The sequence below is a fragment of the Parathielavia appendiculata genome (genome assembly GCF_033297405.1).
Source record: "Parathielavia appendiculata strain CBS 731.68 unplaced genomic scaffold N657scaffold_11, whole genome shotgun sequence".
In the NCBI taxonomy this organism is placed as follows: Eukaryota; Fungi; Ascomycota; class Sordariomycetes; order Sordariales; family Chaetomiaceae; genus Parathielavia; species Parathielavia appendiculata.
Window position 1 is genome coordinate 544187 of NW_026944230.1, and position 15886 is coordinate 560072.

At 57.0% G+C, this 15886-nt stretch overlaps 6 protein-coding genes across 6 annotated transcripts; 4 read left to right on the top strand and 2 right to left on the bottom strand.

The window, feature by feature from the left end:
* The first annotated feature begins 1377 nt into the window (after window positions 1-1377).
* N657DRAFT_113326 (uncharacterized protein) lies at window positions 1378-5442 on the top strand. Its single transcript, XM_062785793.1, has 2 exons — window positions 1378-1579; window positions 1728-5442. Exon 2 carries the CDS (start codon window positions 1755-1757, stop codon window positions 5304-5306), a length of 3552 nt encoding a protein of 1183 aa, XP_062645416.1. The 5' UTR covers window positions 1378-1579; window positions 1728-1754; the 3' UTR covers window positions 5307-5442.
* Window positions 5443-6037: 595 nt separating this feature from the next.
* N657DRAFT_635666 (uncharacterized protein) lies at window positions 6038-7469 on the bottom strand (the record flags this gene model as incomplete). The annotated part of the gene is made up of 4 exons (XM_062791357.1): window positions 6038-6708; window positions 6794-6867; window positions 6971-7081; window positions 7153-7469. 4 exons carry the CDS (start codon window positions 7467-7469, stop codon window positions 6038-6040), a joined length of 1173 nt encoding a protein of 390 aa, XP_062645417.1.
* Window positions 7470-9402: 1933 nt separating this feature from the next.
* On the top strand, window positions 9403-11493 carry N657DRAFT_113484 (MFS general substrate transporter). The gene is made up of 5 exons (XM_062785795.1): window positions 9403-9484; window positions 9562-9809; window positions 9888-10100; window positions 10262-11144; window positions 11222-11493. The coding sequence occupies exons 2-5, from the start codon at window positions 9567-9569 to the stop codon at window positions 11485-11487; spliced, it is 1605 nt and encodes a 534-aa protein (XP_062645418.1). The 5' UTR covers window positions 9403-9484; window positions 9562-9566; the 3' UTR covers window positions 11488-11493.
* N657DRAFT_113447 (uncharacterized protein) lies at window positions 11450-12107 on the top strand. Its single transcript, XM_062785794.1, has one exon. The coding sequence runs from the start codon at window positions 11613-11615 to the stop codon at window positions 11973-11975; it is 363 nt and encodes a 120-aa protein (XP_062645419.1). The 5' UTR covers window positions 11450-11612; the 3' UTR covers window positions 11976-12107.
* Window positions 12108-12852: 745 nt separating this feature from the next.
* Window positions 12853-13371, top strand: N657DRAFT_113487 (uncharacterized protein). The gene has a single exon (XM_062785796.1). The coding sequence runs from the start codon at window positions 12960-12962 to the stop codon at window positions 13218-13220; it is 261 nt and encodes an 86-aa protein (XP_062645420.1). The 5' UTR covers window positions 12853-12959; the 3' UTR covers window positions 13221-13371.
* Window positions 13372-13521: 150 nt separating this feature from the next.
* On the bottom strand, window positions 13522-15680 carry N657DRAFT_577741 (uncharacterized protein; the record flags this gene model as incomplete). Its single annotated transcript, XM_062789267.1, has 6 exons — window positions 13522-14362; window positions 14426-15031; window positions 15088-15312; window positions 15377-15477; window positions 15535-15554; window positions 15611-15680. The coding sequence occupies 6 exons, from the start codon at window positions 15678-15680 to the stop codon at window positions 13522-13524; spliced, it is 1863 nt and encodes a 620-aa protein (XP_062645421.1).
* Window positions 15681-15886: the final 206 nt, after the last annotated feature.

Here is a 15886-nt window from a genome sequence, read left to right on the forward strand (position 1 = left end):
ACCGCAGTTAACATTGACACGCCTACGTCGGGAGTCGCTCAATCGTTGAAGAGTCCTTTAAAAGTGCAAAAAGGCATATGTATCTCGGGACGTGTTAGGAAATCAGCAGATTTTGGAATTCGGCGATCGAGAGACGGGTCGGGGATTGGGTCCACGGCGGCAGCCCGGTGGATGGCCGGAATGGGAGGCGGGCTCGGCGGGCTGCAACGTCAAGCCGACTTCTCGCGGCGAATTTTCGCTGCTCAGACGCATGTGACCGCCCCGGACTGCCACCCGATGCTCTTTCCGCTCAGGCTAGCTAACGTTGGGAGGGACCCTCGTCCGGGGCTCCGTTTAGGCACACATGGAGCTGTCGACTTTCCTGACAAGTGATTGATATTGAGCAATGAAGATTTGCTCCACTTACTCAAGCATCACTAGTTGTTGCCTTACCTAGAAAGCGCGAGACATGGAAGATGGTGATGATGGGCTAGAAGTCTGAATCTTGCTGTGTGCTGCCTTTACTGGGTCTCCGCGAAGTTGTCATATCCTGGCAGGGTTTGCATGAACGGCAGCGTTAGGGTTCCCACTCCTGGTGACGGTTAGGCTGCTCCGCAAATTCTCCAGTGGTCGGGGTTTGTCAAGTGCGAGCTCCGAGAACTCGGACTGTTAGGATAGATGCGGATATATGATCTGAATAGGTACTATCACACCTCATCATTCAGCTTCTGTACTTGTTCTGCCTCGAGACACTAACAGCCGATCAAGCTGGTCTCCCCTGCGCTCGGACGGAACCATCCGACCCCACCAAGGCCGTCCCCTTGGATCTCCTGTGCCGGTTTGTCTTCGTTTCTTGCCGCGACCTTGATCCCCGGAAACAACCCCCAGCTCAGCCTGCCCGAGGCATCCGTTGCGGGCGAGTTCCATTCGTCATCCTTGTTGCCTGGCTGCCGTCGACACCAGGCAGAGATGGCGGGGCAAGTGAGGCATGAATCTCGCGAAATGACGTGCATCATTTGCATGTCTAAGAAGGCTCTCTCTAATAATTGCCATCTGTTCTTCTCGGGGAACCCTGATAGCTGAGAGTGGAGTGAACAGGAGGAAGAATACTGTCCAGGTAACGGTATTGGAAGGGAGCGAGTCGTGACGGCCTTCGGTACCAATGAGAACATCATCGCTGGGGATGATACTGCATGATCTGTCCTCCTGCATCTGTCTGGGAGAGAAGCAGGGAATTGAATGCGTCTGCATTGATCAAGCTGCAGCTCTCAAGGTATTTTTGTTTCCGTAACCTACAATGTGTGGGTGTCCTTTGGTGCTGTGGTTGAAACGAAAAATCCCGGATCCACCCGGAGTTGCGCGGAAGAAAAAAGTTCGCAAGCCCATGTCCGCCAATCCGCGCCTTAGCTCCGACTCAGCGCGCGGGAGGACCTGAGCAAAAAACTTATTTGACAATCACACTCCCACACCCTCGGTCCCTCTCCTTGATGACTGTTTCCAACCTCCAAATCATCTCAATTCACCATTAGGGTAGCGCGTTTATTTGGCGGCTCTCTGTCGTCAAATGAACCTGCACTTGCGCATCGTTCAATCTCCCCTTGTAAGTCTGACTCACGTAGTTTCCCAGTGCCGGTGGGAATGCGGTGCCATGGCTCGAGATGCCCGCGTGCATGTCGCGTGGCTGTTGCTGCTCGCTGAAAGAAAGTCCAGACTTGTTGACATGCCTGCTAATGCTATCTCGCCACCAGAACCCTTCCTCACCAGGAGTTTCCTAAATGCCCTCCGTTTACTCGTCGGTCTTCCAAAGCTTTATCCGACAAGGATTTTCAAAGTCCTTTACCCACGGCTACGCCCAGTCGGTCGTTGCCGCCACCCATCCCCATGTTTTAAATTCGCAGAACCGCCCGTCGTTTGCGCGGCGGCGTAACGGCGCTCGCGTCGGCCGTTTCGCGAGTCTCGGGCTCCAGTCCGCCTTCCACAGCGCCAGCAGCGCGCTCACTGGAGGCTCGTCCGAGCACCGCCCGGACAAGACTGTCAGCCATGGCGCGCTAGATGCCTACTTTGAGCACTTGCAGAAGTCGCAGGCCAACGGCGAGCTAGGCAAGGAATGGGTACAGTTTCAGTTTCCGAAGGCTATCGAGTGGAAGCCAACAACGGCTTCCGTCCTGGTTGGCTCCGACGCCAAGACCCTTGCCCTCGGCGCTGAGGAATCAGCAGCCCACGATGACGCCTCGACAGCTCCAGGCGTCCCTCCAGAGGCCAAGGAGGCTTTGGCCCACATCGATGCGGCGATTGAAAGGGAAATCGAGGTTCGAAGGCAGCTGGAGCAGCTAGAAGAGAAGGTCGAGTCCTTGCGGGCAACGTCTCCGGAGCTGGCAGAGCAGCTCGCCGAAGAGCTTCGATCGCGGACTGCCACGCCTTTCTCTCGTACGGCAACACCTCCTAGCCTTACTCGTACCCTCACGCCCCCAGTCGACCCGCAGTCTCAGACCTACGCCGACCACCTCACGAAGCTCTCCGAGGCTGGACGATATGCCGAAATCCCGGCCGTCTTCGAAGCTATGCTGGTTGGCGGCGTGCGCCCAATCGCCACGGCCTACAATGCCCTCCTCATGGCCGCCATCCACCTACCCTCGGAGAAGTGGGAGATCGTGACCAAGGCGCTAGATGTCTACGCTGACATGCTGCGCCGCAAGGTGTCACCCGACAGCGACACCTACGACATTCTCGTTGGCCTTCTCGCCTCCCGCTCGCTCGAGGTTGCGTCCCTCAGGCAGGCCTTGGAGGACAAGCGGATGCGCTTTGGTGGCATGGACGAGCCTGGCAAGTTCATGTTCGCATCTCACGAGCTTGAGCACGCCATATTGGTCGAGGATGACCGCCTCGACCTGGCCATGAAGCTGTTCGTGTCTTCAGTCATGACAAGCAAGGCCATGTATTCGTCCGAGACCTACCATCAGCTAATCTCGGCCTGCGCCCAGTCTGGTCGGATTTCCGACATGCTTCAGCTCTTCGAGCACATGGAATCCAGCCACACAACGCCGTTTGCTGCCACGTTCCCCGCCATGATCACAGCGTTTGCCAATGCCGGGGACCTCGTGAGCGCCGTCGAATGCTACAATGAATACCGAAGCTTGGCCATGGCGAACGATCAGGGAGAGAAGACCCTGAAAGATCGCCTTGATGCCCAGGTCTATGCTGCCGTCATCAACGCCTACGTCGTCTCAGACAAGATCGAAGGCGCCATGAGGTTCTACGAGAAGATCGTCCAAGAGCACGGTGTCAGAGCCTCCGATATCAGAGACGCCGTCATTGCTGGCGGGTTTGTCAAAGGCTTCGTCCATCGTAGCATCTACGAGCAAGCTCTTGAATGGGCTCAGCAGATCGAGACAGAGGCCAGAACATCAGCCATGAGCGAGCTTGCGGTCGTTGCTGCCGATCACGGTAACAAGCACACTGCCGTGGTTGCCTTCGCCAACGTCCTCCCGCCTAGCGCCGTTGCGTCTCCGGCAATTGCTCTGCTAGCCATGAGCGTGCGCCAGGGTGATGTTGCGGCTGCCTCTCGGTATTGGGACATCCTCTGCGGTCCCGAGATTCAGGCGACCGCGTCCTTCATTGAGCCGACAGCCATGTACGCTGTTGCCATGATTGGGTCTGGCAAGGTTTCCGAGGGTCTGACCCAAGCAGAGTACATGTTCCAGCGCATCCGTGACCAGAACCCCCAGCTGGCCGATGAGATCGAGGAAGGTGCCGAGTTCATTTCGAGGTATATGGCCGTTCGGGGCATCACTGATTCTCGGAACGTGCCTGTGCCTGTTCCCGAGGTTGCCCAGTCTTTCGCCGCGACATCGTATCCCGCCAGCCCCGTTGTTGCCCGCCAGGAAGACACCTTCGACCCGTACTCGCACAACACCGATGTTAAGGGTTCCTTCTTCATCACGGAGGAGCTGGAGGGCGCCCAGGGCCGCAAGGCCCCGAGGTTAAGTGAGGCTCTCGCTCGGTTCCGGAACGTGCGCCGTGCTGGTCGCCACCCTCGCTATGTCGTATATGCGAAGCTCATTTCGGCCGCTGCCAAGGAGGGGAAGTTCGATCTTTGCCACGAAATCCTCGCCATGGCGCGCGCTGATGTGCCCCCGCTGCCCCAGTACCCGGTGGTCCGTTACGGCTGGTCTGCGATTTTGGATGCTATGATCGGTGCTTGCCTCACCCACGGCCGGAGAACGCTGGCTGAGGAGTACCACCAGGAACTGCTCTCCATGGGTTCGACGCCGTCGGCCAACACGTACGGTCTGTATATCACGACGCTCAAGGAATCCGCGAAGACCTTCGACGAGGCATCCGAGGCTGTCAAGATCTTTATCCGCGCCAAGACCGAAGGTGTCGAGCCGACCTCGTTCCTGTACAACGCCCTGATTGGAAAGCTAGGCAAGGCCCGCCGCATCGACGACTGCCTCTTCTATTTTGCCGAGATGCGGGCTCTAGGCATCAAGCCGACCTCGGTCACCTACGGCACCATCGTCAACGCGCTCTGCCGCGTCAGCGATGAGAAGTTCGCCGAGGAGCTGTTTGACGAGATGGAGGGGATGCCGAATTACAAGGCGCGCCCGGCTCCGTACAACAGCATGATGCAGTTCTTCCTGACCACCAAGCGGGACAAGGCCAAGGTGCTGGAGTACTACGAGCGCATGAAGGCCAAGGGCATCGCTCCGACGGCCCACACCTTCAAACTCCTTATTGATACCCACGCCACGCTGGAGCCCGTCGACATGACCGCCGCCGAGGCCGTCCTCGACTCGATCCGCGCCGCCGGCCAGACCCCGGAGCCCGTCCACTACGCCTCGCTCATCCACGCGCGCGGCTGTGTCCTGCACGACATGGACGGCGCGCGGCGCGTGTTCGACGCCGTCATGCGGGACCGCACCGTGCCCCCGCACGCGTGCCTGTTCCAGGCGCTGTTCGAGGCCATGGTCGCGAACCACCAGGTGAGCGCCACCGAGCCGCTGCTCGCCGACATGCGGGCTCGCCGCGTCGAGCTGACGCCGTACATCGCCAACACGCTCATCCACGGCTGGGCGGCCGAGAAGAATGGCGCGGGGATTGCCAAGGCCAGGGAGATTTATGCTGCCGTGGGGAGGGAAAGGCGCGAGCCGAGCACGTATGAGGCCATGACGAGGGCGTTCTTGGCGGTGCAGGACCGCGAGAGCGCTAATGCGGTTGTTGCGGAGATGTTGGGGAGGGGATATCCCAATGCAGTCGTCAATAAGGTGCTGGAGTTGCTTGGTGGTGGGCATGCTGCTGAGGCTGCTGCCGTCGCCGTTGCTGCGTAAGGCGTTTTCGGTCGAGCTCCAATAGCGCGGTGCAGCTTTCCCTTTTTTAACCCTTCTATTCCTGGCCCGTTTCCTGCGTTCCCTCTTTGCTGTTCTTGGAATGATACCCCCTGGAGGCTGGAGATCGGGTGGATTGGAGGTTGACTGTGGATGAGCTGAGCCGTTTGGAGGTGGGGAATCAAGGTTATCCAAGGATCATTGGGGAAGAACGGGGGGAAATGGAAAAACGTGTTACAGATTTGTATTTTTGCTTTTCCTGTTCCTTTCTTTTGTCATGGGGATATCAAAACAGGGCCTGGGGTTTCAGCGGGGCGTTCATCGGATAGAGCCAACCGGGTGCCCCGACTACATGCTGCATGTGAAGCTCGGTTTGGTCGGATGGGATTTTTCTGCTTTATATTTTCTCCAACGCTGGGCGGGAATGGTTTGAACTCGGATGCGGATCGGTGTTTGTAGTTGTGGCAATGGGACGGGTTTGTGTGCGGAGTTTTGGCGGACGGGGGCATAGAAGATACACACATCTCCACTCTATATAGCAAGCAGCGATTTGTTTGCTATTTATATAACGGAACAGAAAATAACGAATGAGACGTTAAATCTTGTATACTTTTCGGTTCACTTGTCGTTGAGGTGTGAGTGGTGTATTGCTGGCATAGCTTTCTCCTTATTTCTTTCCTCCACTCCTCCTTGTCCTCTAACTTCGCCCTTGTATGCTAGACAGCCCTTGCGGTTTAATGATCTGGTGCAGAAACGGCGAGTCTTAGTGAAGGGCCGGAGTGGAGGAGGAAGGCCAGCGTGGATGGTTCGTGTGCTGTTGCTTGGCTCGTGCTGTCTGTGGCGTCGGTGTTCTCGCTGTCACTGGTGGTATGCGTCGTGGCTGATGACGAGTCGGACCACGCCGAACATGGTTGCTGTTGCTCGTGCTGCTGGTGCCGGGGCTGCTCTGGTATCGGCGGCGCTGGCCGCGGCAGCGGCGGCGGTACTGGGTCTGGGTGCCTGACGGGATAGTGCAGCGGTGTGGTCGGGAGGAAGGTGCTGTTTGTGTTTCCCCGGCTGGTGGCGATGGTGGTTGGCAAGGAGAGGACCGAGGTGGTGTCGGAGGAAGGGCCGTCATCGTGGGCTGCGGGGCGTGTGTGATGGGTGGAGAAGTGATCGGACCGTCGGAGCCACATGGAGAGTCTTAACGCTGGTTTGGGCTTGTTTATTGTGGTGGCGGCTTGGTTATGGAACGGTTGGGCTTCTGCTCGCTGGAGGAGCGCTTCTTCCATGTCCTGGTTGGGTTCGTGAGTCGCTGGCCAGTTCTCTCCGTGATTGAACATGGACCTCGCTTTTGAAAAGTGATTCGGACTTCTTCGTCTACGCCAAACGAAGAGAACTGCTACGGCAGTAAAGATGAGGAATGCTGGGAAAGTCAAGAGTCAGCATTGTGCAGTACCTCAAATGATGAAGTGACACCACTGGTAAGGTTGATACAAAAAGATCCATACCAACGGAGCCCACGACGATTCCGGCAATCTGGCCTGAATCTAGGCCAGAGTTACCGCTCAATGCCTGCCCTGGCCTATTTGCCGTGGCAGAAGACGGAGTTCCTAGAGGCTCCATGTCAGTGAAACTCGAGGCTGCAGCAGTCTGGTCGAAGGTTAGGGAGAATCAAGCACCTGTACTTGTTGATAAGGATGGATCCAGCACAGCCGAAGACGTAGCGAGACTGCTTCTGGTGGTGACAGTTCCAGTCTCCAGCCTGGTGGACAGGTGCGACGACGTTTGTGTGGGACCTTGGAATTTGGGAGTAGAGGAGACGGCACCTGAGAGTATGGGAAGAAACACCGGCGGCAATTCTGTTGACTCAGACATCGCCGTAGACTTGGACAGCGTCGAAGAAGTGGACAGCGCCGTCGTATCAGCCGACGTCTCGGGCAGAGAGGAGGATGGAGTTGGAGTGGATGCTTCTGAAGTTGTCGATTCCGGAGGACGTGATATGGTTAAGCTCCCCTTTCCCTTTCCCTTGCCCTTCCCTCTGTCCCGGCCCGGCTGATCAGGACGCCCCTCAGACTCATCGTCTCCAAATTCCTCATCTTCGTTGGGCTCCGTATCGTCTCTCCGGCCGACCCAGGGCGTTATCTTGGGATGGGCCGCATTCCTGCGGTACGCTCTTTGCCTCATTGTGCCCCGCTTCTTCAGTGCGAAGGGGAGTTGTGGAAGACTGTTGTAGTAATCAGATCAGTCGAACCGTCATTTTATGACCAAGGTCTATGAACCTCGTGGCTGGAGGTGTTGGGCCGCCGGAACGCGTTGATGAGCGTTTAGCTCTAGCCGTGCGAGGTGATATGGCGTAATGAGACCAACAGCGGTCGCCGTAGTCGCAATCAATATTCGTAAGCCATGGTTGCGTTCGCGCCTTGAAGAAACGTGAGAAGAATCAAAAACATCCAATGGGCAACATGAGCTTGTCCAGGGGCTTCCCCACGCTTCGAGTTTCTATGTATGGTTTCATGTCTGTGGACCTGGGAGCGCAACACACGCATGAAACTCGGAACGAAACAGAAAACTAGAAAACGTGTTCGCTCGCGGACAGGTCCGTCGTGTCGACAATGGCAAACTGGAAGCGTGCACGGATGGGTGGCTTAGAATGGGGCACGGGATTCACTTTTGATAGTTGAGATCGTTTTGGGCAACCAAACTCTTGAACTGCTCTAAAACAGACGGCGGTCGCAGATAAAGCTTCACATGGAAATGCAAAGACAGGGTTTTTTTGAGCTGCAGTTCGCGGGGGTTGCCGTAAACATGTCCTCTGGGAGAAGGGGGAGAGAAAACGGGAAGGAGGGAGAAGCAAGCTGGGAGGGAAAAAGGGTGGGGGTGGGGGGCTTAATTCGATTTCGTCTTTCCTTTGCATTCCATGAATCGCCTGGGTAATGTTCCGTCAGTCAAAATCTGACATCACTGGAAGCACTCTATAGGAAGTCGCGAGTTGAATTGACTTCTTGACCAATGTCATTGCCCCGTCATCGGGTCTCATCGTGGTCACATTTGGCTTGGCGCAGTACGTAGCGGGCATGACAAGCCATGGAAAGTGTGGTCGTTGCTAGGAGACCGGAGGAAAGGGAGGACAAAGCAGGAAGGATACGCGTTATCTATTCGCCGACTGGCTCTAGTCTTTCTCAGGCCATCCGCCGCTATCGTCATAACTGAGGTGTTGGGACTTTTCGTCGCTAGACCCTGTAAGAATATTCGAGATCGCCGCCGCGGGCTTCGCTGGCAATTGGGCCCTTTCTGGTTGTGCAGTTCGTAGGGTGGATGAAGCACAGGAAAGCCCGGCTATATACAGTGTAGAGGTACTTTGGAGACGCGAGCGAGACGCGATCTGACAGTTGAGGGAAGGAAGTAGTACGAAAACCACCACCTCGGCGTCTTGGAATCTCAAAAGATATTCCGTTTTTCCCCCCCAGACTCTAAGTGTGGGCAACACAAATACTTAAAGCGACCGACTTGCAGTCTCGACATGCTGGGCCAAGATCAACTGTGAACTCTGAGTTCCTCTGTCGGAGCACATATTGAGATCCAGGTAAGCGTTCAAGCAATGATGATCCCTAGCTTAGAGACGAAGATAAATCCATGCTGCCGTGGTCAGCGGCACTTTAGTTAGATGTACAAATAGCACAGTAGAATGAGTTTTGAAAATACCTTATCTGAGTGGTTAGCAGATTCATCAAACACGGGGACTCTTATCTATAAGGTACATTAAGCACACAGTTGGAGCGACTAAGTGTAATGGGGCTCATTTTCAAATCTCCATCCATTGCTTGAACGAAGCCTGAGCGCTAGCCGTGCCATGAGTGACCGAGCGTATGAAGGCGGAAATGCCACCCCATGGTCTAGTTTGGGACTCTGTCATTCGCAGAACAACTCATTACCACAAGATACCAGCAAATGCATGCCTCCAAAGACGCCGGCTGATCAAATCATGAGAATGGAAACCTGCAAGAGTCCATCTTATCAGACTGTCCAGTGACGTGCATGTAGTGTACCCTGAGCGCCAGGTCCACTATTGCCGGCAGCGGCAGCAGGGCATCCCACACGGTAGTGTTGCACCTGACCCTGCCACCAACTCGTCCAAATCATCGAGTCATAGGGACACATCGGATAGGAGGGATCTCTGGTCTTCACGAAAGTGAACTCAGGTACTCTCTCCATGCCTTCTTCTTTCGGCCTCTAGTGTTCAGGCCCCAATCATTGAAGTCACTGACGCACTGTTCAGTCCCCATGTTTCATCACAAACATCACGGAAAAGGAACTCCGGGTTCGGAGGCGCTAACGGTCGAAACCTCAGAAGAGGGAGGGAGACGACATCAGATCGACATTGACGACGCCGAGACCCTTGCACCTCGATCGAAACAATGGAGAATTCTGATCCGTCACGCGTGGAATTGGAAGCCGAGACCAGCTCGCTACGACCCGGACAGCCCTCCCAAGTTTACCATCTGGCTGAACTTGTTATTTGCATTTGTCTGTCCCAGTCCCCCCATTGCTTATGAATCATGTCAACCTCAAGATGCCCGGTTGACCCACTGACTGGCGCTCCAGGCTGCCTGCTTCACCGTCTCCAACCTCTATTACAACCAAGCCATTCTCAACCGCATAGCCGACACCTTCGACGTCACCTTCGAAGAGGCATCGTCGGTCGCCACGCTCATGCAGGCCGGCTACGCCGGCGGCCTGCTCCTAATCTGCCCGCTGGGCGACGTCTTTCCGCGGCGCCCCTTTGTCCTCGCCCTGGTGGTCTGTACCGCGATTGTCGTCAGTTCCAGTTCCTCTACCCCTTTCCCAAATACGTCGAATATCAGGCTGTCAGCATGAACCTTAACATGTTACCCATTGAACTCAATCTGAAATATTCGATTCATCATTAATATACCGTTACCAGCCCCTACTCTGTGCTAACATCATTGACAACCCAGTGGCTCGCCCTCTGCCTCACTACCTCCTTCCCCCTCTTCCGCGCGGCCTCCTTCCTCACCGGCTTGACGACGGTCACCCCTCAACTGCTCTTACCGCTAGTGGGCGACCTAGCGCCCCCATGCCGCCGCGCCAGCTCGCTCGCCATCATCGTCTCGGGCTTGTCCCTCGGCGTCCTGGTCGCGCGCCTCCTGGGGGGCGCTCTGGCATCCGATGGTAGCTGGCGCAACGTCTACTGGTTCGGCCTCGGCGTGCAGGGGCTCGTTGTGGGTCTCTTGTACGTCTGGCTGCCCGACTACCCGAGCAAGAACCCTGTCAGCCTCGATGACGGCGGTGCGCGGTGGAGTTATCTGGGCGTGCTGGCCAGCATCGGGCGGCTGGTGGTGACGGAGCCGTTGCTGGTGCAGGCGGGCGTAGTGGCGTTCCTGCTGAGCGCCGTCTTCACGTCGTACTGGACCACGCTGAGTTTCCTGCTGTCGGCGCCGCCGTTTGGTTACGACAGCGCCGTCATCGGGCTGTTCGGGTTGATTGGGATCGTGGTGATCCTGGCTGCGCCCGTGTTTAGCAGGCTCGTGATTGACAAGGTGGTGCCGCTGGTGTCGGCGGTGATGGGGTTGACGGTCGGGTTGATGGGCGTCGTGGTGGGCACCTTCACGGGGTCGTACCACATCGCCGGGCCCGTGGTCCAGGCCATCGCCATCGATCTGATGTTCCAGTTCACGCAGATTGCGAACCGCGCGGCCATATACAGCATCCAGCCGCAGGCGAGGAACAGAGTCAACACAGCCTACATGGTGGCCGCCTTCTCCGGCCAGGTGACCGGAACGGCCGTTGGAAACAGGCTGTATGCCCAGGGAGGGTGGGTATATAGCGGCAGCTGCAGTAGTAAGTTGTCCCTGGAGCCGCTCATGTTCACTGCTGTGGCTCTGTCTGGTTTTCGTCTTTTCTCACACCATCTCCAGTTGCGTTTATTGGTCTTGCTCTTGCTGTCTGTCTTGCTCGTGGGCCGAGGGAGAGCAGCTGGATAGGATGGTCTGGCGGATGGAGTATACGTCGACACGATTTGGCGGATGCAAAGACGGCATCTGTCGTTGAGGCCCCCGCTGAAAATGATAAGCAGGAAGGAGCAGGCAGGAGAAGTTCGGATCGCAGATCTGCCGGGGGGCGTCAGCCATTGGCTGATGTAGCAGGTCCTGGTCCCCCAATCTCAACGACCAACGCCCAGTAGCTTAGCCAGCTTTCATCCCAACTCTCCCACCTGCCACCGTAATCTCCTAAGCCCCGCCAACCGCCCTATATGTATTAGGTCTACGTCCCTCCAGTCATCGGCCGCTCCCACGCTCCCACTTAGCCATGGCCAAGTGGGAGAGGTGCGAGGCGGGCAAGAACTCGCCTCACAACCGGCATGAACTCCGCAGAGCATGCCGGTTCGATCCCCCGCCGAACCGCCGCCCCAACGAAGTAAAACCCCCACCGGGAGGGTTTTGGTTGCGACCGGCCTCCGCTAGGGGCTTGGTGGTGAGCTTTCTGTATTATTCTTTCTCATCTTTCTCTGTCCACTTCGTTGTCCCCATCGAACCAAGACGAGTCGACCCTTTCTCACACAACAGCATGCGACCCATCACCAGATCCTCCCGGTCCAACCACCTTCCTCCCTCGGCATCAGCTCCCCCAACCACCTCGCACCCAGCCTTCCCACAAGAGAACGCTCAATAACAGCATGCGGCGTCACCCCATCCCGGTACACCCCCGCCATCCTCAAGCCCGCCGCATCCGCCACTGCTGCAGAGACCGCTCGCTGCCACCAATAGAGAGCATCGAGGAGTCCTCGAACGCCGCATACAGCGGCGGCCGACCGAGAGAAGTCGACACGGCCCGGGTTGAGCTGTTTTGAGACAGGCACCCGGCTGTCGGCGGCCATGGCGCGAGGGATGTTGCGTAGGATTGTGTCTGACAGCGGGTCGGAGGAATCTCGCAACATATGCCGGAGATAGTAGACCAGGGCGGGGTGGAGGCCTGTTGGTTTGTGATGTTGGGACTTCAGGAACAAAACAAAAGCTTGACAAATAAAAAAAACAGTTGCTGGCCCTTAACAGGAGGAACCCCGCCTAGAGTCCATCCCGACCCATCTGATGCCTCTCAAATCCTCCTCATCATTTCGCTCCCTGGCGGCAGCCCTGCGACCTCCTCCGGACCCTGCACCACACTGCTCAGCCTTCAAGCATGGGTACCCCTCAAGAAACTCCTTCACCGTGTATCCATCGCCGCCGCCCGCATCCACCCATACCGTCTCCCTCCAGTCGTGTGGGGTTCCCAAGACCCTCACCACGTCATATATGCCCGTGACGTGCACCCTCCTGCTGGTCACACGCTTGGCGAGCCCAAACTTCCTGGGCGTTGCTCCGTCTCCTTCCTGAGGAGCGAGGAAAGCAAACCTCCTAGGAATGGCGCGCCGGAACCGACGTGGGGATGTGTCCCGCTTTGAGAGGTTCCGCTCGACCATAGCCGTCAAAGGAGGCGGGGAGAATTGTCGATACGACCGTGACGTTGGCGTACATGAGGGGAGAACATCGGCCGACATGGACTAGCCCCGAGATGAGCAGCAGGGAGGTTGGGGTGTGCCAGAGGGATGGCGCGGTTTGTGTGTAGGAAGCCGGCTGGTGGGTGAGAACGGTCAGGGGAGGTTGGCATGGCTCCCACATGCACCTGTACTGTTTGTACATCGTCAGATGGGGATGGTCAGCGGCTAGTTGGCAGATGACCGATCAGCCCGAAGCACGGATAAGAAACCTTGTTCAACCATTCCAGTTGGCTGTGTTCCTTCCTAGGGTCCCCCTTGTGCTTGGCTCGCCGTCTCCGGAACCGAGGCGACGGGTCGGGCCTCCATGGTTGACTTTGCCTCAAGACCGCCGCCCACACCGTCCAAGTCTCCACATCACTGCGGATTCCGTGGCCGAATGACATCCACTGTTAGTGGCGATGGTCGGAATTGCAATCATCGCAACCATCAAATGGGACAGATGCCGGATTCCTCTGTCATTGCCAGCCGCAACTACTGACTGTGTCTGTTCAGCATGCCATCTGCCAGCCTTGCCCATGGCCCTGCTGTTTCGACTGAGCAAACGGCCGGTTGTAGCTCGCTCCAACTCCCAGCTTTAGACTCCTGCGAACCCTGGATGGGTCGGTTAGTCGTGGAGAAGGATGGCGGCATACGTTCGAGCGAAGCACCGCTCAGAGTGTGTCCTGTCGGGCCTGGAACACGCTATGCAGTCGGCACCTGCTGCTGCCACTGGCCGGTTGCGGCAACGTTCCTCATTTCTCGCTTCATCGTGAGGCTTTTCCACATATCGGCAGATAAATTTTCAAATCCCTTCAAGAGGGAGAAAGCATCCTCCCACCTATCGCCGAACAACCTCAGTGTATTCTTCACCCTTTCCACACATCGCAGGCTACGGTCCAGATTATCGCCAGTGCCTCTGTCGAGCCTTATTGGTGCCGGAGGGGGTAAAGGCTTTCCTGGAATTGATGGAGGCATAGGGATCGGCGATCCCGAAAGTAGCACGTCGCCGGCATCACGCAGGACGGCGACAAACTGTGATCCCATGAAGAAGACCCTTAGGGCGTCGTGATAGGTGTAGATGGCAACGTTCTCTGATCGCTTCGAAATATCGTGTACCCGGTCGATGTATGAGATGGTGTGCTCAAAGATCAACAGCCGCCCGTATGACGACACTTGAGCACCCCTGGCGCTGGAGGCGATGCAGTACACGTAACTGTATCGCAGCTCCAAGTCAAGCATCTCGCGGATGGCAGGCGGCATATCCGCGGGCAGCTTCTCACACCACTCCCACATCTCATAGCACTTTGCCCAGATGAAGGATGTGGAATCTGGCATGGCCTGGGTCGGGTCGCCCTGGTAAAGGGTCTGATACCACTCGGACTGCAACCGGCGCAACCTGAAAAGCGGCACTGAGGCGTCCGGGGGCGGCTTTGCTATGGGGCCCTTGGGAAGCGGACTGCCTAGCTGCCCGGATGGCGGAAGAGCGACGGACACGGCATCATCGTAGAAGGAGAAAGCACGGGCGTGGACCATGCTTATCGCCCTGAAGCTGCAGTGTCAGAGAGTATCGGCGGCGAGAAGCAATAAGCAAGGCTTGGTTACTGACCTGTCAAGAGAGTATACGCAGTAGAAAGTCCTGCGGCGCGCACTCAGCGCGCCCTGATCCATCTGCTGCGTGTGCGGCGGATCCTGGTGTAAGCCCTGGTCGACCACTGCGCGGCAGGTGAAGCCGATCGGGTGCCAGCTATCGAAGTGGGCAGGATCGAGCATTGAGTACTGCGTGAGGAGTAGCAGAGATTGAACTTGTGTCACGTAACCCGGCTTCAGTGCCCTGTCCGCATGCGGCAGCGCGCGAGCTACGAACTCAACGGCATTCAGGTAGTGCTCATCCTGCCAGCTCCGGCTTTGCGCCGCGGAACTGATGGCGAGAACCATCCAGAAGAGCCAGTACTCCGAGCTCCTAATTGGCCGTGGGTGTGCTTGATAGAGGTCGCTGAGGAGGGCATGCAGCGAGGCTCCGGGGAAGGCTGGGTAAAGGGGCAGAATGCTGCTCTCGTAGAACTGAACGAGCGCTCTGGCAGTGGCTTCTGCCGGGAGACTGGTAGTTTTGGGCTCCGGAACCGGCTCGTTCGTGGACGCAGCCAGGACCAAGCGTGCAAAGGTCATGTTGGACTCGGAGGGATCAAAGTCGCGCGTGGTGGTATTGACAGCTCTGCAAGGAAATTAGTCGATGTCTTTGACGCTGCGGCGAACCCAGGTTGAACGCACAAGTACCCGAAGTCCGAGACGAGGGTGTTGATGTCTGCATTCTCTTGGGTTAGCACCGCTTTCCGATGGATGGCGGCCCGTATGTACGCCAGAGAGTCTTTGCGATTCTGGTCAGCAGCTGGAGGCTCATCCGGACCATGCAGAGTCACCGATGCCTTTGTTGAACGAGCATAGGTGAGCCGCCTTTCCAACTTCTCTATCCTCAGCTCCAACGCCGCCACATAGCTGGATGACCACCGAGGTTATCAGTCTGGGAAGCGTGTGGTACCACCTAAAGAGCATCACACACCTTCTCTCCTTTCCGCGGGCGAACTGGTCATTGGCTGCGGTACACTCCTTCTCGCGACCGGCCCTCTCGCAAGCAGTGCAGGCCGGTAGTTTGTTATCACACTAACTCTGGTGTCAGTTACGGGGCAACACCACGCGGCAACTCGCTGGCTCAGTCACCTTCACTTTCGCCGAACGACCTAGACAGAAGAAGCGTCAGCTGTGCTCAAATACTAAGTATGGAGCACGTCCTTACATCTTGAACACGCAGACACTGGCCGGGAAACCTTTAGCAGCGGGCTATCTGCTAGGCTGAATTTGTGCATGGTGATGGATATGTCACCAAGGTGCGACGGGGCAACGGTCTCCTTAGGAGCCCTTGTGCTTCCGTGGAAGAAACTCGACCGGATTCTCACTTCAGACGGCTATGAGTTAATCGGATAAGTGAATGGCGGTGGACTTCAGTTGCGCTGATCATGTGTCCCACTCCGAGCCCGGAACCCTGTGGTAGCACTGTCAAGCAGATAGCAGA

Coding starts and splice junctions, on each gene's coding strand:
- N657DRAFT_113487 (XM_062785796.1), top strand. CDS start 12,960: ATGCACCTGTACTGTTTGTACATCGTCAGATGGGGATGGTCAGCGGCT.
- N657DRAFT_113326 (XM_062785793.1), top strand. CDS start 1,755: ATGCCCTCCGTTTACTCGTCGGTCTTCCAAAGCTTTATCCGACAAGGA.
- N657DRAFT_113484 (XM_062785795.1), top strand. CDS start 9,567: ATGTTTCATCACAAACATCACGGAAAAGGAACTCCGGGTTCGGAGGCG. Junction 9,810..9,887: donor TGAACTTGTTATTTGCATTT/GTCTGTCCCAGT, acceptor CTGGCGCTCCAG/GCTGCCTGCTTCACCGTCTC. Junction 11,145..11,221: donor ATATAGCGGCAGCTGCAGTA/GTAAGTTGTCCC, acceptor CACCATCTCCAG/TTGCGTTTATTGGTCTTGCT.
- N657DRAFT_113447 (XM_062785794.1), top strand. CDS start 11,613: ATGGCCAAGTGGGAGAGGTGCGAGGCGGGCAAGAACTCGCCTCACAAC.